This window comes from Gallinula chloropus (assembly GCF_964237585.1).
Source record: "Gallinula chloropus genome assembly, chromosome: 4".
NCBI classification, from domain to species: domain Eukaryota; kingdom Metazoa; phylum Chordata; class Aves; order Gruiformes; family Rallidae; genus Gallinula; species Gallinula chloropus.
This window is the reverse complement of record NC_140088.1, coordinates 40,014,689-40,040,568: the sequence shown is the minus strand read 5'-3', so window position 1 is coordinate 40,040,568 and position 25,880 is coordinate 40,014,689. Positions and strand designations below refer to the sequence as shown.

General features: G+C 48.6%; 1 protein-coding gene across 1 annotated transcript in view; it reads left to right on the top strand.

The window, feature by feature from the left end:
* The window catches only part of TTC17 (tetratricopeptide repeat domain 17), a gene marked incomplete at its 5' end in the record, with an annotated part of 56,954 nt that extends 44,083 nt beyond the window's left edge, over nucleotides 1-12,871 (top strand). Inside the window, 8 exons of the mRNA XM_084264049.1 lie at nucleotides 80-330; nucleotides 951-1,116; nucleotides 2,635-2,755; nucleotides 3,063-3,222; nucleotides 3,698-3,781; nucleotides 6,707-6,826; nucleotides 9,313-9,456; nucleotides 11,809-12,871. Coding sequence (XP_084120175.1) covers nucleotides 80-330; nucleotides 951-1,116; nucleotides 2,635-2,755; nucleotides 3,063-3,222; nucleotides 3,698-3,781; nucleotides 6,707-6,826; nucleotides 9,313-9,456; nucleotides 11,809-11,940 — 1,178 coding nt within the window. The 3' untranslated portion in view covers nucleotides 11,941-12,871. The remainder of the gene's footprint in view (nucleotides 1-79; nucleotides 331-950; nucleotides 1,117-2,634; nucleotides 2,756-3,062; nucleotides 3,223-3,697; nucleotides 3,782-6,706; nucleotides 6,827-9,312; nucleotides 9,457-11,808) is intronic.
* Between the last annotated feature and the right edge of the window lie 13,009 nt (nucleotides 12,872-25,880).

The following is a 25,880-nucleotide window of genomic DNA, read 5'->3' as shown; positions in this document are numbered from 1 at the left end:
AAAAAAAGGTCCTTTTTTACATGATTTATAGAAGCAGGAAGGAAAGAAACTTTGTGGTTTCTGTGATATTCCCAATTAGACACAGTCGCTGTGGAAAGCAACGGTTCAGAAGGAGTGGAGGGCTTGGAAGACGATCAGATGTCTGAGGAGATGCTGGCTTTGGTGGATGAATTTGAAAACTCTTGGCCTCAGGAAGCTTTTGAAGGGGCTCTGGAGGTAAAAGGTCATCGGATGGACTTGCAGGGAATCCGGGTCCTAAAGAAGGGATCTCAGGATGGACTGGCTAGCTCCTGTTTTGGGGACTGCGGTGACGATGATGAGGCTGAATGGGTAAGTTTGGATGACTTCACTTAAGTCTTGTAAAGACTTACTATTGTGGAGGAGGGAAGGCTGAGAAGAGTTCAAGGGCTTAATGCTGGAATATATATAGGAACTTCTCCATGGGCCTAAAAAAGCTGGGTCATGGCTTGTGTGAAATAACCAAGTAGTTTTAATCCATCTTCTAAAGGAAAGGCCTCTGCATTGCCACAGCTGATATCCAAAGTCTGTTGTCAGCAGCCAAAGCTTAGGTCTTGAATGATGTGGGGTGCCTTCAAACTCCTTGCTCACAGTTACAAAGGAGAAAAGTTCCTAACCAAAAGTTTCTGTTAGTGTGAAAACAATGAAATATCTGTTGTCATTGTGCTACAAGCAAAATAAATAATGAAAAATACCTTTTAGTTAAATTGGATTTGTCTTAGGTTGGAGCTTGGAAGTTGCATACTCTGTTTGCATGGTGTGATGCAGTGAAGTGAACAGGCTTAGAGGATGGCTTGAAAATGTGGAGGGAAGGAGGGAGAGCAAGAAATACTTCATCTGTAACGTCTTTGGGCTAAAACAAGTTGTATGGGAGCTGGTAAGGGTCATGGTATTTCTTACTGCTAACCTTGCTAATACTGTTCTGTTGATAGATCACTTTTCAGGTCAAACGTTTAAAGAAACCAAAAGCTGAAAGCTTGGATCTCCAGGAGCCAGCTGGGAGGAATGGAGAAGAAGGGGCTAATGTAGAAAATGAAAACTTTTACCAAACTGCCCTGGAGATCAGTGGACCAAAGATACCTTCTCCTGGACCAATAGGTAACCTGCTGCTCCCAGAGAGAGCAAGTCATTTGCAGCTTCTGCATTACTGCGGTGTATTTCCCTTCCAGCTTTTATAGTACACTGGTTTGTTACCATAAATATGCATCACATAGACCACGTAGGGAAGTGTTACCTTCTAGATGAGACTGTGGGAAAAGGAGAAGTGATGGTAGCTGTCCTGTGTTTGGCTAGCCCTCTGGCTGCTGGGCTCTGTGCAGCGTTTCCATAGCTCTTGCTGGCTTTTGCCACCAACACAAATAGGAACTCACAACCAGGTAGTTCGCAGTGGTGGGGATGACAACCAATCATTCCCCTCTGAAGTTTCCCAGTATTTCTCAAAGTTAACTTTCCTTTGATCAGAATACTTTGCAGAAGACAAGTTGTTACAGAGCTTCACAGCAGCGTTGCGGTGAGGTGGTTTACTCTGGCTTGGGCAGGAAATAGGGTTTGTATCCAAATGGGCAAAATTTCAGGTAACTAGAAATAAATACTGAAATACTGCCAACATAGCTGGTGCCATAGGCTGGCACGTTGTTAAACTTGGCTTCTCACTGTGCAAATTTATGGCTACAGTGAGTTTTTCTTATGTTCCAAACAGTTCAGGTGTTTATGATATGAGAGGAAAATGTTTCCTAACAGTTAACACAAGCTGAATTCCTAGGACTTGGTATAATATCCACCAAATGTAAGGGAAAGATTTCAGTAGGCTTTGGTTCAAATGTGAAGATCAAGTTCTAGTTTCTCCCAGTGATCCCTTTGTTAACATAAAGCCAGTTATTTAACCTTTCCCAGCCTCACTTCACTCCTCTGCAATATGGGAGGGCTGAAGTGTAATTGCTTAATAGTCTCAGAAATGTTGCTGTCCTGAGTGTAAGAATGCAGTAAAAGCCACTGTCTGTCTTAAACAATATTCATTGAAAAGAAATGGCAGTATTTTTCACTTGGGATTGTCAGAAGATGGAGCAATCAACTTTTATTAGTTTTTAGTGTAGCTGTGGAACATAAATGGTGACTCACTTATGAACTCTCTTTAAGGACATTTAAGTAGAGACTTTACCTGTAAACAAGAGTGGTGATTATTCTTAATCTGTAGCTATTGAAAAAGTGTAATGAAACAGGTTCTAAAACTCCACCTTCTAATCTGTCTTGTGTAGGAACCACTTCTGCTCTGGATCCCATAAAAGTACAGTTCAGTCCATTTAGGTTCATTTCCTTAAATCTGGCTGTGGGACCCTGACTTTTTATAAAGCAGGGAATGTATCCACATGTATGAAGTATTTTTTAAATAGTTTTACTGATGACAGAGCCCTGGGACAGGCTGCCCAGGGGGTGTGGAGTCTCCTTCTCTGGAGATATTCAAGCCCCGTCTGGACACCGACCTGTGCGACCTGTCCTAGGGACCCTGCTTTGGCAGGGGGTTGGACCCGATGGTCTCTGGAGGTCCCTTCCGACCCCAACAGTTCTGTGAATCTGTCTTTCTGCTTCCAGTTTATTTTCTTTTCCCTGTTTTTCAAGGCAAAAGGCGTGACTATCGTAGCCTTGGCTGGCCAAGTCCTGATGAATGCCTGAAACTCCGTAGGTTAGAGCTCACAACTGTAGCCAGCACATGGCTTGCTGTTTCTGCCAAAAACATTGAGTAAGTACCCTGTATACGAACCTTAAATAAGTTACACAAGAGGTAACAGTGTGCGTAAAGTAAAGATTTTAGTATTGCTTTAAAGTAGGAAAGAGCTGCCAGGATTTCAAAGAAGTTTCCAAGTCTACTGATGAAATTCCACAAAATGCTTTGAAAGTGCAAGTGCAGGTGGAAGGTCCAGTTCCTTTTGCTTCTTGGGCTGCTCAGATGAGGTTCTGGGCAGTTCATGCTCACTAGAGAACTTCTGACTATGACTTTTCTGTTTTCTTCTCCTGATTGATTTAACATGTTTTTGTGACCCTTGCAGCATTACAGAACACATTGATTTTGCCACACAGCTGCAAGAACCAGCCATGGAGCCCCTATGTAACCCAAATCTACCAGCTAGTATGCACACTTTGGACCACCTGCAAGGTGTCTCTAGTCGGGCCAGCTTGCATTACACTGGAGAAAGTCAGCTGAAAGAGGTATGCTGGAGCTGAAGGCTGTCACACAGAAATGGTGACACCTCAGCAGACCCAGGGCACGTTTAGCTCAGGGCCCTTCAGTGAGTGAACGTCTGGATAGAACTGGGAGAATAATGCAAGCTGGAAGCGATATTTTACTAGAATGTCTGCCCAGCCATCCACGATCTGGCCTGAGGCAAATCCTAAAACACAGTTGGTGTCTCTGTATTTACAGCTTTTGAAGGACAAATTAGTAAAATAAAAGTCCAGCTGAGCACAGAAAAACTTGTAGCATACATAAACTGGTAGTCTTCTTAGTATTCAGTGCCGTGGACTGATAACACTGTGGTAATACAGATAGTATTAGCTCAAGGTAGATGGTGATGTTTGGGTTGGAACAGGTTACAGCATTTGTATAAAGCTAGGGGAAAGAGCAAGCGAGTGAGGAACATCTCTTACCAGGTTCCGGTGTCTAAACACTTTTCTTCTTCTACAGGTGCTACAGAATCTTGGCAAAGACCAGTACTCACCACAGTCATTAGAACAAGTTGGTACTCGAATAGCCAAAGCTTTGGAAAAGGTACGTGTAAATGAGAGTGATGGGAAGCCTGGGCTTACTGCTCATGACTGACAGAGTGGTCGATTGTGGTGGTTTAGCTCTGGCTGGAGGCCAGACGCCTACCAAATTCAGTCTATTACTCCCCTTCTTAGTTGGGCAGGGGAGAAAATATATATTAAGAGGCTCAGGAGTCAAAGTAAGGACAGGGAGAGATCACTCTGTCATCGACAACGTGGGCAAAACAGACTCAACACAAAGTGAAGAAGAGAAAAACTACCTACTTTATTACACTACATTACAACTACAAAGAACAGTGAAGAAAAAAACAGATTTGGGAGCATGACCGATCTTAAACCAAACGTAACCAGATCTTAAAACACTTTCCCCCCACCACTCCCTTCTTAGCAGACTTTAGTCAGGATTTTGCTCCCTTCTTCCCCCCTGTTCACAGTGGGGGGCAGGGACCGGGGAAAATGGGGTTCCCAGTAGCACCTTCCCCCCACCCCTCCATTCTCAGCAGACTTCCTTTTAGCCATGATCTTGCTCCCTTCTTCCCCCTGCTCGCAGTACAGGGGGGCAGGGACACGGAAAAAATGGGGTTCTCGGTTACTTCTTCATGAGCTGTTTTCCTTTTCCAGATCTTAAAACACCTCTAACCTCCCCCCTGCTCCCTTCTTAGCAGACTTCACTCTAGTCATGATTTCACTCCCTTCTTCCCCCCAATCACAGCACAGGGGGGCAGGGACTGGGAGATGGGGGCTTCGGTCAGTCCCTTGCAAGTTGGTTTCCCTCTTGGCTGGAGAGGGGGTGGCATTCATTCCACACCCTCCCCCTGCTGCACCGTGGGGTCTCACCCACAGGAGATAGTCCTCCACAAACTTCTCCAACATGAATCCTTTCCCCAGGGCTTTATCTATTCACCAACTGCTCTGGCATGGGTCACTGCTATGGCAGGCAGTCATAAATCACAATGTCTCTCAGTCCCAGTCCTCTGTGGGGTCACCAGCCTCCCCCAGAAAACCTGTTCCAGTGCAAATCTCTCTCTCACTCATCTCTCTGTTTCTCTCCATTGCTGCAAGTGCTGTCAGGGGCTTGTTCCAACGTAGGGTCAGTGTCTTCTCTATGTCTCCACCTGCTCCATGCAGCGTGGAGCCCCTCCACGGGCTGCAGGTGGGGTCTCGGCCTTTTCCATGGGTTTCTCCACGGGCTGCAGGGGCATCTTTCTCTCAGGCACCTGGGCCACCTCCTCCCCCCCGTCCTTCTCCGGCCTTGGTGTCTGCACAGCTCGTTACATCTTCTCACTCCCTTTTCTGGTGGCACAATGCAGCTGCTTCCAGGTTGTTTTCTCCTATATGTGACTCTCAGAGGCACTGTGACTGTCTCTCAGGCCGTGACTTTGGCCTTGAATTGCTCATTGTCTATAGTTTAGGCTGGCAGAAACCTCTAACTGCTGCTTAAAGAAACCATCTCAGCAGCACAGCCTCACAAAACTGCAACAACGATCCAGTCTCAGACAGCTTGTCACTCAAGGACCATGTTAGTACTTGTTTTAGGTATTGGTGTCTGCTCAGCATCTGTAACACCCTCAGAGGTATTTTGTTGAGCCTTGTCTCACACTGTCAAGTGTTCTTGCATATTTCTTCACTAAAGCTTGTCAGATTTCCCAAAGCTCCCAGCCCTGTAGAGAGCAGTATTGCTGGCAGTTGGGATGTATTAAATTATCCCAGCAGTTCTCAGCCCTCCTCTTTCTCTTTGTGCTATGTTGACTTGGAGCTTATGGACAGTTGAATTCAGCCGTGGCTCAACTGTCCAGTCGCTCTCCTGGCACTGCAGCCATCAGACCCCTGACCGGCAGGGGCTTCCTCTTCTCTGCCTGCCTCCTTTTGTCTTGTGCAGTGACGATGTGTTCGGGCAGAGGTATAGGACCATGTGCAGAGACAGTCCCTTGTCTCCACAGAGAAAGCCAAGCTTCCTAGCTAGATGAAGGCTGCTGAGGACCTTAGTTGAGGGTCATAAGAGATCATGATTATGGACGGAATATTCCCAGGATTTGCAAGGTAGGTAAGGATGGAGGGATTGTTGTTAGATGTTTACAGCTAGTGGAGAGACTACTATAGAAAAGGGGGCATAGCCAAAACAGTTTGGTGCCCCATGCCATCTGAGAAACTTCCTAGGCTTTGAACTTTATGCTCGTATTTCAAGACTTGGTTTCTTTTCACTTTAGATATGTTCTAACTTTTTCTCTTACATGCCACAGTTTTCCTTGCAGACAGCAAGCTTGATCCAAATAAGCTCAAATTTAGTGCTGAGACCAAAAAAAGAAATCTCAGTCAGGCTAGCTGTGTTGGGAATAAAATGCAGCTCTTATGTCTACCAGTCTCATTCAGTATTCACAAGAGCTAATCAAACAAATCAAGATGGCTACTTATCTAATTGCATATGTGAGCATAAACATTCATTTGTTGTATCTGAGTCCACAGAATTCAAGCACGTAGTATTTTTCTTTCTAGCATGTGACACGTGAGTCAGCCAGCTAGAGGCACCGAACTTCATTAGCTAGATTTGTCAGGCTTCTGCTCCCAGTTGCGTCCCAGAGCTTCCTTTCTCCTTGCAGTGATTACAGAGAGCCTGCCAGGCTGGGCAGATCACTCATGTTTTTGCTTTAGGTTGGGCAGTGTGTATACTCATCTAGGTGCTCAGCGTCGCACAGCTGGTTAGAAGCTGTTGTGGCTGCTGGAACTGTTGGTGCTGTTTAAAGCTGCTGTTCCTTTCTGAAGAAAATGATGTTACATTTGAATTTGCTTCATTTGGGGATCTCCTATACCCAGCCAAACGTAGCACCCTCTACCTCAGTGTACCAAATAAATTGGAAGAGTGAAAGACAGGAAGACCGATCACTACAGGTGTTTGTCTACATGACTGGGTTTTGTGTTGTTCTTTGGCCAGAATCAGACTTCGTGGGTCCTCTCTAGCATGGCAGCTCTTTACTGGAGGGTGAAAGGCCAAGGAAAGAAGGCAATCGATTGCTTACGGCAAGCACTGCACTATGCACCCCATCACATGAAGGTATGTAAGCATGTGCCCACCACTCAGATGAAACAGCACCTTGCTTATCACAATAGAACTTTACAAACTACTGTTAAAGCTAGCACTGTGTGTCAAGTATGAAGTCATAGTCATAGAATCATCAGGGTTGGAAAAGGCCTTCAAGATCATCAGGCCCAACCATCAGCCCTACACCACTGTAACCTCTGAACCATCTCCCAAAGTGCCTCATCTGCCCCTTTTTTTGGACAGCTCTAGGGACAGCAGTTCTACCCCCTCTCTGGGCAGCCTGTTCCAACACTTCTCCACTCTTTCTGTGAAGAAATTTTTCCTTAAAACCAGTCTGAACCTTCCCAGGCACAACTTAAACCCATTCCTTCCTGTCCTGTCACTAGCTACTAGGGAAAAGAGAATGTGTTAGATACTAGCTAGTTGTGGTGAAACCTCAAGACTTTTGCCACCTGTTTAGTGTGGGCTGTCTCCTTTTTTAAAAAATAAATCAATAGGAAGAGAAGGCATCTGTGAAAGCAATTCGGTGGGATTCCGTGCAGTTGTGTTTGACACCTTTGGGCAATGCAGGCTTGAACTTCCCTCTGTTAGGTAGAACTTTGAATCTTCATCAGCTTTGGTCTGGACAAGTCTTCTAACCTAAGATGTGGGGTCTATATTTTCTGATTATGCTTTTAAAGGAGAGTATATCTCCCCTTTAAAAAAGGGGAGGAGGTGATACCGAAAGGAATAACTTAAATGTTTGAATCTTAGGTGTTTGGGCTGTGAATCTCAGCTGGACACTAGTGCCTGACACGGTGCAGCAGCTCTATGCTTTACTCCAAAAAGGGCAGTACATGGGCATAATCCCATGTTTTGTGTATAAGTGCTTTGCACCCTTCCCCTTGCCCTGTGGTGTGCTGGGCATTATAATGGCTGTTCTTAAACACCAGCCTGTCCCTCACAAACCGGTAACTGCCAAGTAGGCCCCTCACTGTAGGCCCCTCACTCCACCTTGCAGATTTCACTCTGGGACCTGAGCAACCAGCTGTGCAGCGTTGCATTGTATTGTACTGCCTTTTGAATATTCCTTTAAAATCCTCCTCTGAAACCCCCTAGACAAGTGATTTGCAGTCTTGGTGTGTATTATCAGTGGGATTGAGCCATTATCAGTAGCAATGCCTCCACTAAGCCGTGCACGCTGCCACCGCACACCCTATGTATCAGTGGCCCCTATAATTCTGTCTCATTGCACTTGTCCTTTTAAACCAAGGTTGGAACCAAGATCTGACACAAGCAGCTCTTGTTTATTTTTCTGTCTTTCTGTGTAACTGGGAATGGTTTCTCAGAAATGGAGCCCTTAGCTGTGTGGCTTGTAAGGGTCAGAGTATGGACTGGAAAGCACAATTTGACAAGATGATGATGTAGTAATGGTGTTTTCTAGAAATGTGATACAGCATTGCTTGGGACTGGCTGACTCTCCAGATTGGTGCCTTGTTTTTGTCCTCTGTATTGAAGCTCCCTCCAGGAAAAGCTGTGGGTCTTGTAAAGATACAAGCTGCAGCTTGAACTCAGTGAGAGTTAGCACTGAATTAACAGCTATTGAGCATCTTGGTTTATTCCCCTCTTCAGTTTTGTGTGCTGTGGTTACCATCTCCTGCCTTTTCTCATTTAAATAAAAGGTAATTAATTTTCCCAGTGAGCTGCTTTTGTGATTCTGACTCCCATAATACCTGCTTTGCAAACATGACTTACCCTCCGAAGGTACTCCTTGCCTTGTGGAGGTCAAGGAGGCAGGGATCAAATACATCCGGAGGTTTTTTTATTGTCCTGTGGAGGGCACCTGAGACTTGCTGCTGAGCAGTATTTTGTCTTTTGAAGGCATAAAGCCTGGCTCCCAGAGCGTCTGTTATGGCTGTCAGAGCTCAACAGTTTTGTCAGACAAGGTCACAATCTGGAAATCCAGGGAATAAAACACCCCATACCATGAGTGACTGAGAATACTGTATGTATAGCTGTTATGCAGCATCATATAGGAATTCTATGGCAGAGGCAGGGTAGAAAACAGTGCACCAGTAGTGCTAACGGTTAGACCCTTTTTTCAATTCCCTGGTGTCCCCTCTTGTTCATGTTCCTCCCCCTTTCATGCAAGTGCTGAAGGAGGAGAGTCAAACCAAGCAGCTTCTCTTGTCTCTGAGGACACATCTCATTCCAGGGAGAAAACGGTGTAAGAGCATCTGAAAACAAATGTGATGCACTTAAGTGAGTTAACTTCTGAGCTGTTTGTCTGTGCAGCAGTAGTGTTTGTCACCATTGTGAGCAGATGTTTGTATGTCAGGGGGGAGTTTGTTTATAACTAGGGTCCAAATGCCCTTTTATAGTAAAATAGGTCTGGCTCATCGCTGGGTATGAACTAAGTGAGAGTGGCCAGGTGGTGGAGTCTTCTGTTTGTGCTGCTGATCCCTAGACAGTTTCAATGGGAAGAATCTCACTGTTCATTGCTTACTCTTCTCTTCCAGGATGTGCCACTAATAAGCCTAGCAAACATCTTCCACAACGCCAAACTCTGGAATGATGCCATCATCGTGGCTACCATGGCAGTGGAGATCGCCCCACACTTTGTGGTTAATCACTTCACACTGGCCAATGTCTACGTAGCGATGGTGAGTGTGCTGCCACCCAGTTACCTCTGCCTTTGGTACAGCGTGTGTGTGTCAAAATCTTAGTCTCACAAATAATTTTGAAGGAACAGCACTGAAGAAATTGGGGTAGAATCAATAAGAAAGAATGTTTTGAATGAGAAAACTCTTATTACTCGTTTTATTACTCATGTAGTAGTTGAATGCTAACCTTTTTATAAACTGGCTTCAGAAGGCTGTCTGCAAAGCTTTAAGGCAGTAACAAACAACTGGTAATTTGGGTTGGCTGCCTGTTTAAAGGTAGAATATTTTTATACTGAATGATAAATTTTTATATATTTAAATTTAAATGTTTTGTATATTTAAATTTAAATGTACTATATATAGATATATTTAGGCTATAAGTTACAGATACTATAATGCTAAATATTAAATACATAAAATTAATGATAAATTGGGTCTCTGTCCTGAAGAGCTGAGCTTAGCATAGTAAATAAAACCCAGGTTACAGTTGTGGTGAACAAACACAAGGGAACTTTCATTTCAGTATCTGGATTACAAACAGCCAAAGTAATTTACAGGTTCAACTCAAATTTTGTCATACTGTCTCTATATTGTGATCTGCAGTTTAGCTTTCAGTGCTTAATCTGAACACACAGTGTTCATGACTGTCATTAATGCTGGCTGGTTCTTGTGTGTTGCATCCTCATCTTTAACAGGGCCACTCTCTCTGGAGGGTAAAAGAGGCACCCTTAAACTGAAGCCTAGTTGATATGTGTATGTCTGTGTTAGAAGAATGTTCAATTTCACGTGCTACTATGTATCCCTACCAGTTTCCATCACTTGTCAGAGATTTGCCCTTAATGTTTTGCTCCTGTGCTTGAGGGGATCAGGGACATAACGGGGCAGGTGGAGCAGGTAATCATGTATCATGGCTCTCAGGGCTGAGAAGAGTGGAAATGCAGTGCTGTCAGACACACAAGGGAAACAAACTGACTTTGTGCTATTAGGGTATTGCTTCTGACAGTTGTTTGAAAGAAATGAAACACAAGTTTGATGCTTGAGTTCCCCATGTGTGTTTAAAGTTAGCACAGGGCCTAAGGATAACATCATTCTCCCCGGAGCCGAGAGAGTTCTCAGTGAAGCTCCAAGTTCATTACAAGCGATTACTGGAGCAACAGGACAAAATTCATCTTGGGCATCAAATATGCTAATATGAAGACAAGGTAGTTGATTTTATGCTGTAATGTAACCAGCTGTATTTGAGAGCAGACTCTGACCAGCAGGCTGTAGATGTCTGTCATGTCAGTCGTATCACGTTAGAGAGGCCAACGTGCCCTTAGTTGCAGAACTTCTCCCTGAATCGCATCACGAAGGGGAAGCAGCTGCCCCTGAGGAGCACTGAGACCTTGGGGTGCTATAGAAACTCTTCATGTGGGAAGCTGAAGGAATGTCAAAATAACATCAGATCACAGCAAATGTAAAGATTGCCTCTAAAGATGGAAAAACCCAACTCTTGTTCCATTGCTCTGTGTGAGTGCTCCCACAGGCCAACAGATTTGCTGTGTAAAATGAACTTTGTCAAAAACCCAGACTTTACAACTCTGATCTAGTTAGTGTTTGTAATCTGGCTAGAGATTAATGCTATCTGCATTGTACAAATAAAGTTTACTGAGAAAAGGAACTGGAGAGAACACAAGCAGCAGTGAAAGTTGCTGAAAAATCCAGGGAGCTTTGGCTCTTGTTTTTTCTTCTAATACGCTCTGGGATTTTGGTGTGCTTTCCTAGCTGGTTAGAGAGCAGGGTGGCACAGGGAATTGGATTTCAGCTATATAAAAAGAGGTGTTATTTCAGTGTGACTGCTGCATACTGCCATTCTGGAGTCCAGCGTGTCAGTTGGAATTGTTTACCTGCTGCATGCTCTTGAAGTTTTGGGGTTGGGTTGGTTTTATGTTCTTCGAGTAATCTTTTAAAAGCAGAATTTCAAGCTGTTTCTAAAAATGTTAGTTTTTCATTCCAGTTGATGTTTTTGCGTTCTCTGGGATTTAAAGTTTTGATCTGTGTAAATTCTAACCGAAGTCTGGTTTTTAAAGTTAGTTTTACAGCAGGAATGCAAATATCTACTAGGAGAGCATTGGGCAATAATGCCTAGCAGTGATTTGACTCCCTTCCATGGATTATGCAGAATTGGGTCATTAGCCCAAGAAAATACCAGGGTTACTGAGGGGATGGGAGAATAAAGAAAATCCTAAACCACAAGTAATTGGTTGGGTAATTGGTTGAGCAATACTACTCAACTACTTGAGACAGGAAAGGCATAGAATATGTGTTTAGTGTTTTTAGAATCTGACTTTTTTCAATCTTCTCTCTTTGCAGGAGGAGTTTGAGAAGGCGATGAAATGGTATGAGTCCACGCTGAAGCTGCAGCCGGAGTTTGCCCCAGCCAAGAACCGAATCCGCACCATCCAGTGTCACCTGCTCCTGAAAAAGGAGCGACGGTCTCCTTAGGGATCAGCATCTTCCTCCTTTCTAAAAATGCCATTATTCTTTATTCTGCTTTGAAGTGTGCTAAGACAAATTGACGAATCAAAAATTTTGACAAGACTTTTGAAAAGAGATGGGATTTGGATCGAGGGGGTTTGGGTTGGTTTTTTTCTTTCCTCTCAAATATAGGAACATCTTTGGAAGGTATATCTCACAGGCCATCCTTTCAAAACATCCCTGTAAATATAAAACTGAGAAACTCCCATGAGTCCATGTCACCTGGATCAGGACCCAGGCACTGTTAGTTTTTCCTTAATGCTCAGATTGGCATCAGCATCCAAAATAACTTGCTTCATGTCTTATAATCTAAGTCAGTGGAAATGCAAAGCACACACTTGTACCAAATAGTAAGAGATAATCAGCAAATTATCCGTGTGAGACTCATGCCTTGTCCAGCCTTGTTCACTCCATACCACATTACCTGCTTTTTTGGAAGGAGAGGGATGGGATTTTAAATGTCTATGAACAAAAATGACAAGCATCAAGCATTTTTTTAATTCTTTCCTTTGAGGGGTGAGGAGGAAATGAGCAGGAGGAAGCAACAGGACACTAAAGCCAAGGGTTTTAATCTTACCTGCAGAAAACAAAACGGTCAAAATCTCAATAAGATGTTTTAGATTTGTCTCTATATTCATAGCCCTCTGCCTCCTTGACTGGTTGATTTACTAATTCTTTGTTCACTGTATTTCTAGCCATTTGGGAATAAGGTGCAAGTTTATGCTCACTCTGAGCCATACTTTCAGCTGCCAAGGAGGAGGGAGGCAGTGTCAAGGTATTATCAGCAAATAAGTCAGGTGGAAGGTTTCCAAATCAGTTCTCTCTTTGGTTGGTGGAGGACGTGATTCTCCAGATGCTGTTGAATCAACAAGGGCACATATTTGAAATAAAATAAATTATGAACAAATCACAGCTGCTCCTGTACTCTGTGTGTCGTGCCATCCATGAGAGTCCCGACCTGGGGAGCTGCAGCCTTTCCTGGGGAGCAGGCAGAGCTGGAGGCAGGGAAGCCTATAACACTCCTGATCAGTGGTTATCTGCACACCCTGGAAAATTCCCTGCACCTCCCTGCCCAACTCCTTTTCCATGGCAGAAAAACATAAGGGAAAATTAACTAAATCATCTGTCTGTCATGTACCCTACCCTCCAGCTTTCAAGTGTCAAACATCACTGCTTAGTGATTCCTTTTAAAGAACTAACAATGTTTATGAACCTACTCCTTTATTTTTTTTCCCCCAATCATCTTCCTCTTTCAGTGATGCAAATAAAGAGCAGGTATGGCAGTGATGGGAACCGAGGTCAAAGCAGATTTTTTAATAATGTCACTTTCTACTTCATAACAGGATCATGGAATATTGTTACATACAGCTGAAGATGACCAGTTCTAATGCAAATTTTACCTCTGTTTTATTCCAAGTTTTTTTTTTGTTTGTTTGTCTAGAAAGCCTGACAGAGGTATTACTCGTTACTGTTGGGTTGATTTTCATTACAAAAATGGGTGAATGTGTCAACAGAGCCAACAGCATTTTGTTCCCTTGCCAGGGTACTTGAAGGCTGGATGGTGTTGACCTGAGACAGGTGTAGCTGTATCTACGTAAACCTTCTGGAAGGTCTGATAGGACCATGGACTGGGATAAGGAATTACAAAGATTCCTGACAGAGGTGTGGGAGGGAAAACCAGCAAGAGACAGGTACAAGTAAATTAAGGAAAATCCAAGCTCAAAGGCTTTTCCTTGAACTAAAGCAATGTATAGAGAGTTTACTTCAGCTTTATTGATCTGCTTTACTTTTAGAGTGGTTGATAAATACTTGGGAGTCACCTAAATATATTTGGTAAATCTTCCATTTTGTGTGTAACTAGTTTTTAAGACGTAATATGCAAACTTCTCTTGGTGCAGAGCATCCACCACACTGTACTGCTTGGTTGCCTAGTGTACCCTGTGGTCATATCAAGTGATTGCCACATGCTGAACTCTCTTCCACTGCATCTGTCTCCCTGCTGCTGGGAAAGGCTGGGATTTAAGTGAGGAGTAAGGCTGGTCCTTCAGAACCTAAAGCAGCGACACCTGGAGCATAGATGGTCATCCTTGGCTTTGACAGCAGGTGGAATTAAAATAGACCTTCTCTGGATCACCAAGGATCACATTCATCAACAGCACTGGTGGGCGCTCCAGATGAGCCCTCAGTGGTGGTGTTCAGCTCACATCTGGCTGGCTGCAGTAGTAGTTTGGTTTTTATTAAATGCAGCAGGTTGCCTGGTACACAGACATTGTGTGAAAGGCAGGAACAGCCAGTTTAGTGTGTGTGACCATGGTGTGAACTGGTAACCCCACCAAAGGAGAAGGCAGGCAGCAGCTGCTGGTGCTGTTCCCCTCTCCAGGGAACTTGCACCTTACCAACAGTTCTTGCAAGCGGCAGTAGGCTGACTTCAAGCAGCGTTTCTCTGAGTCTCAGTTAAGTCCTGTGAGGGAATGTGTACTGCCTTGCTTGTGGCACAAGCGTGTACAGCTCTTCATTTGCTACTTGGCTGCTCTATGTGACGTACAACCAATGTTCAGATAGCCCTTGCTTCCCTCCTAACTGTATTTTCAGAGATGTGGGGTGATTCCTAACAGTGTACTGCGTAAGCACTGCATGAAACCGAAGCAGGGGAGCCCAAGGATCCCCTTCAGAGCATCAACCTGACTAACACCAGCAGCTGAATGCGTGTTGTAAAGATCCCATCTGCTGATGAAGGCACCAGGAACACCAGCTCCTGCCCTTGGAGAGGGTGAATGGCAGACTGGCCTCCCTCATCTCTGTGTCTCCAGCCCCCTGTGTAAATGCAAAGAACGGTGGGGTTGAGTGGTTTGGCTGCTTTCAAATGTTGGCGGAGGAAAAACTTCCTGAGCTGATCTTAGGAACAGAAGACAAATTGGGGAGCATGTTGGAAGGGAATCCAGGGGCTCTTCACAGAGCAAATGTGTGATTCTCTGCAGGATGAGCTAGCTGCGTGAGGATGATGTTCATCTCCTTCCATTGAAGCTGTTTTAAAATAAGCTACAGCAGTTGTCTAGGCCCCATCTTAACTAAATGGGAAAGATGATTGTCTTGGGAGGGTGGGTCATCCTCCCTGTTGGAGAGGTGGCAAGTTACCTGTTGGAGCTGCCTGCTCCTTTCTGTTGCCTGCTGAGGTGCCTTTGGCCAACTGAACTTCAATGCAGTTTCTAACAACGGGACTTCAACTCGTTTGGTGTTGCCTTTCTCTGCTAAACACACTGCTACAGTGGGCCAGTTCCAGGGTGATGTAACCAAAGGTAAGTGGCAACATCTCAAAAAAAGGTTTTTTTCCTGGGTTGTTTTCAGAGCATGGCCACAAATGGAATGTGGATGAGGAGAAAGTCTCCATTTGTTTGCAGATAGCATCATGCCCCTGACGTTCAGGGGCTTTTGCCTTCAGAAGCTACAGGAAGGGAACAGATACTTCTGTTTATGGAGAGGGGGTTTTGTTTCGCTGTTGATGCCACAGTTGTACTGGTCAGGGCTGCACTGACACCATTTAAAAAAAAACCCAAAACAAAACCCCACATGCTGGGACCCAGTGTGACCATAGCCTGATCTCAGGAACAGAAGACAAATTGGGGAGCGTGGTGCATTCAAAGAGCAGATTTTATGATGCGATGGAGATGGGGAGCTCCATTTCCACCACCTGCAGACACCTCGCATCGCCCGTGATGGCAAATTTTCCTAACAGACCAAAATTAATCAGAGAAGTTTTCTGATGAAGATTGCAACCTTTCCCCACTCTCTCCTTCCTTCCAGGAAAACAGCTCCCCCCCCTCCCCGAAGTCTCCCTTGCAGCTGTATGGCACAGCTAGAGAGGGTGTGTTGGCTCCATCGCGGTGTCGGGATGGTTTTGCTTCCTGTGATTTTCAGTAGATGCCACGAACTTGTCTGGCTAGCAATTCAGGAGCTGCTGGGTTTAGCCCTGCTTCATGAATAGTAATGTTCTTACCCTGTCCTCCCGCCTGACTTCGGGGGAGGCGTTTCCCCTCCCCGCTGCACCTCTCCTCCTCCCACACATTGTCTGGTGTCTTTAGGAACATATGGGGGTTTTCTGGAGCTGGAATTGATGCTGTTTACACCCCGGAGAAACAGTTGCAGTGCCAGAGAATACAAATAGCAGCAACACAAATTAAAAACAACTGCGTGGAGACCTATGAAGTGAGGCATGAGGGGGGTTTAATAGTCTATCAGCACTGAGAGAGTGAAAACGCTTTAGAAGAACTTCCCTCTGCATTCAGAAAAAAGGCAAGCTCCTCCTCTTCTCTAGAACTCCTGGATGTTGTGCCGCAGGAGCAGGGTGGTCCTGTCTTAAGCATCCCTGGAGGTGACCTGGAGCGCTGCAGCTTGCCTCAATTTCTTAGACGAACAGCTGGACATGTTTGTCTCAACAAGATGCTCTTGAAAGAAATGCCCCCGAAGAGTCAGCTTGCTCACTTGTGGGGTTGCTTTTGTTGTTTGTTTGGGGTTTGTTTTTAACTTGCTGCTTGTACCCGAGTGAGCGTGCCAGCATTGATCCAAGCAAAGCAGGTCTGCAAACAATGAGACTTAGGAAGCCTCCCTATCAACCTGTGGTTATCTTGCAGAAGGTTGATGGCTGGTCATCTGTGAGAGGCTACAGAAGGTCATCCTGCAAGTGACTACCAGGACAGGGCAGGCAGGGAGCTTAAAAGCACTTTGTTCCTGTTTTTAAGGAACACTAAACCCTACCACCAGTCTCTGCAATGCTGGGGGAGTGACTGAAGCCAGAGTGTTCTTGTACTTCAAAGTTTTTCTCATTTTTTAAATATTGAGAAGCTCAGAGTTGCTCAGGAGCAGTGTTCTGGTAAGACTGCCTGCTTTAAAAAGCAGGTCCTTGAACTGTGGGGAGTAGTTGATCTATTAATTTTCTGTTAACCTTTCAATCCTGATGATCCGCTCCGGGTCTGCAGTATCAGAGGTCAGCAGTGCCAGGAGACGCGCAGTGGCAGTGCCACCAAAGGGCAGGTGAGCATGCATGAGTTAGCCTCCTGGTGTTTATAACCTCAGGGGATTGTCCTAAACCTGATGTTTTGATTTGTTATGGTGGGGTTTTTTTCTTTAACCTGGTTCCAGGCTGCTCCTTCCCCATGCAGCCCTTCAGAACAGGGTACTCCAAGTCTAGCAAAGTTTTGCTGTTTGTACTTACTTGTGCCCGTGGCACCACAGAAGAGCCAGGCTCTGCTCTGTGGGGTGTGCAGCCCCAGGCATCGGCCCACCATCGGAGGCTTTCAGTGGTGGCAGGCTCTATGGGGCTCGCTCCATGGCCAGGGCTCAGGTGTTGGGTCAAACCTCCTGGCTGTGGCTGCTGGTTTTAAAATCTGAGCAACCTGCGTTTCTCTGAGGAGCAGACAGCTCTCTGTGGAACCAACTGCTCGTTGTTCTGGTACAATTTAATGGAAAACCTACAATTTTTTGCTGGTTTGACTTCTGATCAAACTCCAGCCTTGTCTTCTCTCGAATTCTACTGACGGTTTTAACCAAAAAACCCTCCTTGTTTCCCAGAGCCATGGGTGTGAGGGTGGCAGTGTGATAGCAGGAGTTACCCCTGTGTCTTGGGTGCCTTTTGCTGTACCCTGTCTTATGATCCATGTGCTGAGGAGGAAAGTATTATTTCAAAGTCATTAGAGGAGAGACACTAACCTGTGGTCAGATGCAATCCAAATGAAATAATTGGAAGTGGGAATCACAGAATCACAGAATTGTAGGGGTTGGAAGCGACCTCCAGAGATCATCGGGTCCAACCCCCTGCCAAGGCAGGGTCCCTAGGACAGAAGAGAAGGAGACTCCACACCCCCCTGGGCAGCCTGTCCCAGAGCTCCGTCACCTTCACCAGGAAGAAGTTCTTCCCCAGATTGGTGCGGAACTCCCTGTGCTCCAGCTTGAGGCCATTGCCCCTTGTCCTGTCCCCACAGACACTGAAAAGATGCTGGCCATTTCCCCTGTGTCCCACACTTGAGAAATTTCACAGAATCACAGAACTGTAGGGGTTGGAAGGGACTTCCAGAGCTCATCGAGTCCAACCCCCCTGCCAAAGCAGCTCCCTAGCTCATATTGGACAGGTTGGCATCCAGACAAGTCTTGAATATCTCCAGAGATGGAGACTCCACCACCTCCGTAGACAGCCTGTCCCAGGACTCTGTCACCCTCACTGTGTAAAGGTTCTTCTGCATGTTAAGAAAATCCCCTCTTAGCCTTCTTTTCTCCAGGCTGAACAGCCCCACTTCTTTCAACCTTTCCTCATAAGAGAGATGCTCCAGAAGCCAGTTGTTTCTTAGCATGGCATTTGGATAAAAGGTAGGAAACCATGTTCTTTGGGAACAAGGAAAAGAAACCAGGCTCTACTAGTGAGAGTCTCAGATGAGTGAGAGAAACCTCCACATAAGAGCAAGGAAGCTGAGGGTCGTACTTTTCTGGCATGAGAGACTTTCTGTCTGCAGGACTGGACAAGGTAGCAAGGACAAAGAGTCTGATGGTTTCTTCTGGTTGTCTGGAGAAGTCAGAGAAGGACATCTAAGAAGCCATGAATGAATGCTACAAAACTGTTGCAGATGATCCTCATGGGTCCCTTCCGACTCAGGATATTCTACGATTCCAAGGTACGTCCCCTGCCATTGACATGTACCCCTCTGCATATTCAGAAGTGCCATCTGTCCTTGCAGCCTCCCCAGCCAATGTCAGTGCCAGGGAAAGAGCATAAGCACAGAAACATCCCCCACACGCTGGGATTAAAGCTCACAGAACACCCTCCCAGCTTCCAGTGCAGAGGGAGGTCCCAGAGCCCTGGGACCTCTGCTCAGCCCTTCTGACCAGCCCCTTGCTGTGCTGCCACCCCTCCCTTTGAGCACAGTTCTGTCACACTGCAGAGTGTTCTCCCATGACCTTGTCAGTCCATTTTCCAAACTGTAGAAGTTTCAGCACCCAGCGCTACAGCCAGGGGCTCCAGAGTTCAGTTCAGTTTCCAGTGAAGAAGTATCTGTTTGTTTTGGACCTGCTGGTTTCAAGTGATGGTTCCTACTTCTTGTACTGGAAGAGAACGTGAGCAGTTGTTCTCCCTCACCTTTCCACTGTGTCCTTATCTCAGTGCCCTACTTTTGGCTGGGATAGAGTTCATGTTCCTCCCAGCAGCTGGTATAGTGCTGTGTTTTGGGTGTAGGGTGAGAGTAATGTTGATAACATGATGATGTTTTGGTTGTAGCTAAGTGGTGTTTACACTAAGTAAAGGACTTTCCAGCTTCTCATACCTTCCCACCAGCAAGGACACACGGGGAGCACCAGAAGCTGGGAGGGGACACGGCCAGGACAGCTGACCCAAACCAACCAAAAGGATATTCCACACCATATGATGTCACGCTCAACACGTAACTCTGGGGAAGCTCCCTGGGTTCAGACCATGGCTTGGGAACTAGCTGGGCAATGGTGGTCTCTGGATGGTGAGTAGCTGTGCAATTGTGTTGTTATTATTCACTTCCTTTTCTTTCATGTTAAACTGGCTTTATCTGGACCCCTGAGTTTCACTCTGCCCCCCTCCAATTCTCTCTCCATCCTGCTAAGGGGGGGAAGGGGGAGTGAGCAAACAGCTGTGTGGTTGTTGTAGCTGCCTGCCAGGTTAAAACACACTCCCTTTTTGGCACCCAACATGGGGCACAATGGGGTGAGATGATGACAGACCTGACCAGAGCTCATTAGAAGGAACTGGCTACAAGCATTGGTTATGTTAGGTGAACAGTCGTGGGTCACGGTGTTGATTTATTTGCCCTCAAAGCTGTTGCGCTTGTTCTCAGAGCTGTGTTATGTGACCCCTTGCTTGCAGCGTGTGGTCCCTGGTGTGTGTCACCTCTGAGAACTGGGGCAAGGTCATCATTACGTTGTACTTTGTAATACGGATTTACACTATGATGAACTTGGTGGTCATGAGATTAATCTCAGCACTGTTGTCATCTCCATACTTAGGGATGTAAACTACTAATAATTACACTACTGAGCTTTTCTCCTCAAAGAGCCAATCTATGGGGAGAGGAGAGACACTTCCCTTCACCTTCTTCTCCAGGCTAATTACAGCAGCTTTTGAGAATGCCAAATATCCTTGGGATGTTCAAGCCAGCACGTTGCTATTGTTGGGTCTCCTCAGCATGGTTCAGGTCTTGTCTAGGGTTAAACAACAGTTTAAGAGTAACACCCCGAGATTTAACCCTGGGGACAGACACTGTGACTGTTCAAACCTTGCTGAGAGACACTGCAGCTGAACCAAAAACCCAATGCGTGCTGGTGTCAGTCAGGCCTGTATGGAAGAATACACAAAACCATCATATATATATTTATATATATATATAAAGCACCTATCACCGTATTGATAAGCATTCTTTGGAACCTTGTAAGGGATGGTAAAGATCCATGACCATCACGAGAACAGGAGGAAGAGGCAGAACCAGAGGCCATCACCTGATCCCTGGCCCTGAGTGAGCTGAGAGACACATGAAAAGATTTCAGCCATCATCCAGGCAAGCGCATTGTTACCTGTCTGCTCCAGTGCTGGGACAACGGCCTTACCAGACTAGGTTTGGCTTTTACACCACTGGCTGGTTCAGGAAGGTAGAACACTTGCTCTGAAGTTAGGGGTTTTTTTATAACGAGATTGCAGAGCATCTGCTCCTTTCCCCTGTTTCTCCACCTGGGTTGCAAATACTGCTGGAAAAGAAAGGTCAGGACGTGATTCAGGTAACTGAGGTGTTAACACTGGGGTGGCCAATCTGCAGCCCACACACCAGATGCATCTTCTGGCCCACTCCCTCCCTCCTCCTTCCCCCGAGCCCTGCAGGTGCAGGGAGGTCTGCATCTTGTCGTGCTGCACAGGAACGTCCCTGCTCTGGTGTCATCCACGGGAGAGTTTCTGTACGCACGCGGATGGGGTGGTGGCATGTGCCTGTGTCCCTAAGCACAGGCAGACACACACATCTGCCTCACCAAGCACCTGACGCATGCCCAAGCTTATCAGGGTACAGAAACAGAACACCTGTTTGCTGGCCATTTGGCGATGGATGGCACATCTGGCTGGCCACAGCACATCTGGCCACGCAAGCTCAGCAGGGTCACCACACAAGCTTTTCTGTAAGTCTCTGTGCTAGGTGGATGGCACTGTCTGCCCTACCCCAGCAGCACCTCTGCACACCCACATGGCACTGAGAGACAGCCCCATGGTTGATGGTGACCATGGGGTACAGGATACATCCCCGATTCGCTCACACAACCGGTCCTGGTAACTATTAGGCTGCCGCAATGGAAACTGGAGCTTTGTAATCCATGTGTCACCTGTTGATTACCACAGTGTCTGCGGCCTTCTCCAGTCAGCTGAGAGAGGTGAAGTGAGTGTCTTCCGAGCCCCATTTAACTAATTTCTGACCATCATCATAGGGCAATTTGATTGTTTGGAGCAACCTGGCCAGGTTGCAAGAACTCTGTGAGGCCTCTTATCCTAGACATCGTAGGTTTACTTGGGCTTTCCTTGAAATTTCTATAGCAACACCCCCCCTTAAACCCTTAGACAACAGCCAGCCATCCTTAGCAGGAGCATCACTAAAACCTCTTAAGCAATGGGGTGGCTACAACCTGCCTGAAGTCCTTTCCAGCCGAGGCGGGAAGGATAGTGTTGCCTCAGGAGCAGGTCGGAGCGGCGTAGCACTAGCGCTGGTGTCCTGATGAAGACAAACAGGGTATTCTGTGCTTTCAGAAACACGGATTGTTTCTTACCAACCACTTTACCCTAAAACGTTTCAAAGACATTTTGACCAGAGGAACAAACAATTGGACGTACTTTAGTGTAGGCAAGGCTTTTTTTCTTCAACTGGAGGACCTGCAAGAGGAAAAAAAGCCCACACCTGGGTGGGAGTTTCCTTAGAAACCCTTCAGAAGAGAAGCTAGGACAAACTCCTATGCTGACTGTAGTTTCAACCTTCCCCAGTGCTAGGAGTGGAGCCTGCCCATTAGCTTCAGGAATCCAGGGACACAGCTGCTTTTTTTTTTTTTTCCTTTTTATTTGTTAGCCTAGCCCTGAGCTTTTTTCCCCACACCCACCCCCCCACTCCCCACCCCGCGTTTTGTTTTGTGTTTCTTTGAGTGGCAGGGTGGCAGGCTTAGCTCTCTGGTCTGGGTAGCATGTCCCAATGTATCAGGTTACTGTGATTTGTCTGCTCAACATGTAGCCCTTTGAGTTAGTGAAAAAGAAGAACAAGACTTTCTAATATTGTCAGCGTGTTACCAGGACGTTTGTGAGGAGAATGAGCAGCACAGATGAATCCAGAGTATTAGTTGTTAAAAAGTTGATATTTAGGGGAAGGAACAGGGGTAACAGTGGGTAAGAGGGAAGTTAATTCATCCCTGTGACTTTCACTTTGAGGTGGCATCATGCAACCCTTGCTGACTATCTCAGACCCTTGCTTGCACATTGCTCTTGAGGTGTCCACAGATCCTGGCTGGCACAGCTTGGTTTGGGGGGGGGGGGGGGGGGACGGACTAGCAATGAGTTTTACACTTTTGTGGGTTTTTTTAAAATCCTCCTAGGATCCCCTCTTACTTGCAGCTAAGCGGCAGCTTCTCAGGGCTGTGGTGATCAGCTTTAACTCCCAAGCACCCCCATTTCCCTGTCCCCTGCTTTGCCACGTTGTGCGGCCCAGCCGGCTCTGTGAGCACTGCCGCCAGCTCTGAGCCAGCGGGGGAGACAGCGAAGGTCAAAGGAAGATGGGGCTCTGGAAAGAAACCACAGTCGCAACTGTCAGCCTCTAAGTGCTTCCCCTGTTCCTTACTGTCTCCTCCAGCCTCTTAGAGCTGCTGTGTGGGAGGAAAGAGCAGCACCAGCAGCTGGAATAAAGTGGGAGGAGTGGGAGGAAGAAGAGGGAAGAGCACCTGGGGGCTGCGAGCCAGCCTCGCTGTCTGCTCCCTTCTGCAGCCCCCTCCAGCTGTGTTCTTGTCACCCTCCTAGCAGCTGGAGGGGCTGCGGAGCAGGTAGCGATGTGGGCAGCAGACTGTGGGGTGATCCCCCCACCTCCCTTGCCCTGACTGTGTTTCTGCCTCTCTCCATGCCAGGAAAAGAGCCATTACTGGTACCGAACCTCTCCGGTACTGTCACTGCCTCATCGCCCTTAGCTCTGACTAACCCAGGGGCCAGCAGAGGTGAAAACGAGAAATGCCAGAGGACCAAATTGTTATTGCCTCCTCTCTCCAGACACATTTGGACTTGGATGGATGGTCTGTCCTACTATGAGCAGGTAAGAACGGTCCTGTACCAGCACACTTGTCCCATCCCACAGCCTGTCCCTGTCCCTGCCCCTGGGCGCCCGTGCGATGGGCAGGCCTCGCAGCTCTGAGAGGCTCTGGGAGCACCACGTCTCCTGAGCTGCCTTTCCAATCTGCAGTCTCCTTCTCCTTTGCCACCGCTACCTCAGTCTCTGCTGGCTGGTGTTTGGCAGGCCCCAGTTTCCCCACTGCCTGCCTCTGCGTGCCGGCTTTGGCCCCGTGACCCCGCGGCGGTTCAGTTTCGTGCCCACACACCAGCAGCGCTGAAGCCTCTTCCATACCCACGCGATCCCTTCCCTGCCCATCCAGGGGGTCCGCAGGTTGAGCCCCTCACTGCTGATTCCTGGCAGCGCCCTCCTGTTCCTGGCCGGGCTCTGTCACTGGGGCGACGCCGCGACGGTCACGATGACCCACCTCCCCCCGCCGGTACCCCCAGCTTCGCGGTGAACTGACCCCCTCGGGCAGGAGCCCTTCATGCTGGGGGTCCTTCCCCACCCGCGGCGGGGTGAGTCACCGGCACCTCTCGCCGCAGGTCGCGGCCCCGCCAGGAGCCTGGGACGGGTCGGGGGCGGCGGGGAGGCGCCTTCCCCCCGCTCGGCCTGCAGGTGGCAGCCGGAGCCCGGCTGGCGGCGGCGGCCCGGGCGGGGCAGCGCTTCGCAGCCGGGCACGAAACGACACGGCAGGGCACGGCACGGCACAGCCCGGGCGCCTCGTCGCGCCCCGGCTGCCGGGCCCGGCCGCGTCCCGTACCCCCCTCGGGCCGGGCGGGACCCTTATATCTCCGGGCTGCCGGGGAGAGAGGTGCCCGCCCTCGCTCCGCCGTCGCTGCGGGAGCCGGGTTCCCGTCGGTTTGCCCTCTGTCGTGCTCTGCCCCCACCCCGCACGGAGTGTTGCCCCGGGATCTGTGTCATGGGTCCCTACGGGGCCCGGAATCTCCGCGGGGTCGGAAATCTCAGCGGCCCCCGCGGTCGGTGGCAGGCTGGGTCGCCGCAGCCGCCATCCACGCCGCGCGTGGGGCACGGCACTACGGGCCCCGCCGGCCCGGTGCTGCTCACCCAAAGGGACCCGAGGGACAGCTGCCCTCGGAGGGTGGCGGCGTGGGAAGGGGGGTCCCCTTTTCCCTCCCCCTATCCCGTGACAGAGGTGCGGCCGCCCGTGGGGTGCGCACCTCGGCCCAATTTCACCCCTTCGCGACTCGGGGTCTGGGGAGGGGAGGGGGGAAGGGGTGCGTCTGATGCCTTGTCGGCTCTTTTGGGGGCGGCCCACCCCGCGGCCCACCCCGTGGGGAACCCAGGCTTGGCTGTGTCGGCTCTGAGACCCGCCTTGCGCGGGGGCCGCACGCTGCCTTCGCTTCGCCCCTTTCCAGGAGCGGCTGCGTGCCAGGCTGAGCGGCGTTAGCGGCTCACTCAGCCCCGGAGATGCCGCCGCCAGCTGCTCGGGGTGCAAAGCCCAGCGGCCCCGCAGGCTGGAGCTGGCCGCTCCCCTCGGGCAGCGTAGCGGGGCTGCCGGGCGCTCCCCGCCACCGGGACGGGACGGGGCGGACGAGGAGAGCGGGGGGGAGAGAAGGGGAGCGTGCGGGCGGTGTCCCAGCAGCCAGGCTGGAAACCCCCAGCTCCGCTGCCAGCTCCGGCTGCCGGGAAACCTCCTCCCTCCCAGCCCCCGCCTCCCTTTCTGCCGAACAGCCCCGGGGGCGGCCGCGGCTCCCCGGCGGGCGCTGCAGGGCCCCGGGGGGGTGGGGAGGGCTGGGGGGAACCTTCCCTCCCGCCCACGCCGTCTGAAAACCGGGGCTCTTTAAGGCGGGGGATGCGGAACCTGGGGTACCGGGGGTGGGAACACGGAGGCGGTGCAGTGTTACCGGCGATCCCCTCCCGGGCAGGTAGTACCCTGTATTTCTGAGGGGATTACCCGCTGCAGCTCTAGGTTCAGGAAGGGGAAGGTCTGCCCCACCGGCAGATTGCTCCTGGCGATCGCCACAGCCCGCCGAAAGGCTCCTTTGTGCAGCCTTACGCCGATCCGCCCTGCGATTCCCTCGCCTGTTCGCTGTGGGTTGTTATTTTGGCCCAAAACCTTAGTCACGGCTGGGCTGATCTATATATACTTCACGAATTTCACCATCTTTCCTTTCAAGCTGACCCTCCTCCAGATCAGTCCCTCACCTCTGCGTGCCCTACAGGTCCTCACGCCTCCCCAGAGCTCAGGGGACAGCCTATTTGCAGGGAGTTCCCTGCTCACCTTTCCTGCCTTTGGAGGGGGCAGAGGCATCACCCAGCACTGCATCTGTCCTGAAATGTCTGGAGCTCGGACCGGGAGCCACCTCAGGCTCTGTCGGCTTCAGACCTTTCAGACTGGATCCATACTGGGAGAGCAATGATAGCACTTTCTTCCAAACCGGTTAAAATTCAGGCAAAAACCAAACAAAGGAGTCACGCTCGGGACTGGGCTTGGCTCGGGACCTAGGGAGGGAAACATCAGGGCTTCTTGGTCACGGGTCCCTCGGAGACAGGTGACAGCTACCTGTTTGGAGACCTAGAGGGGGAGAGATGGCACCACCTCAGGTC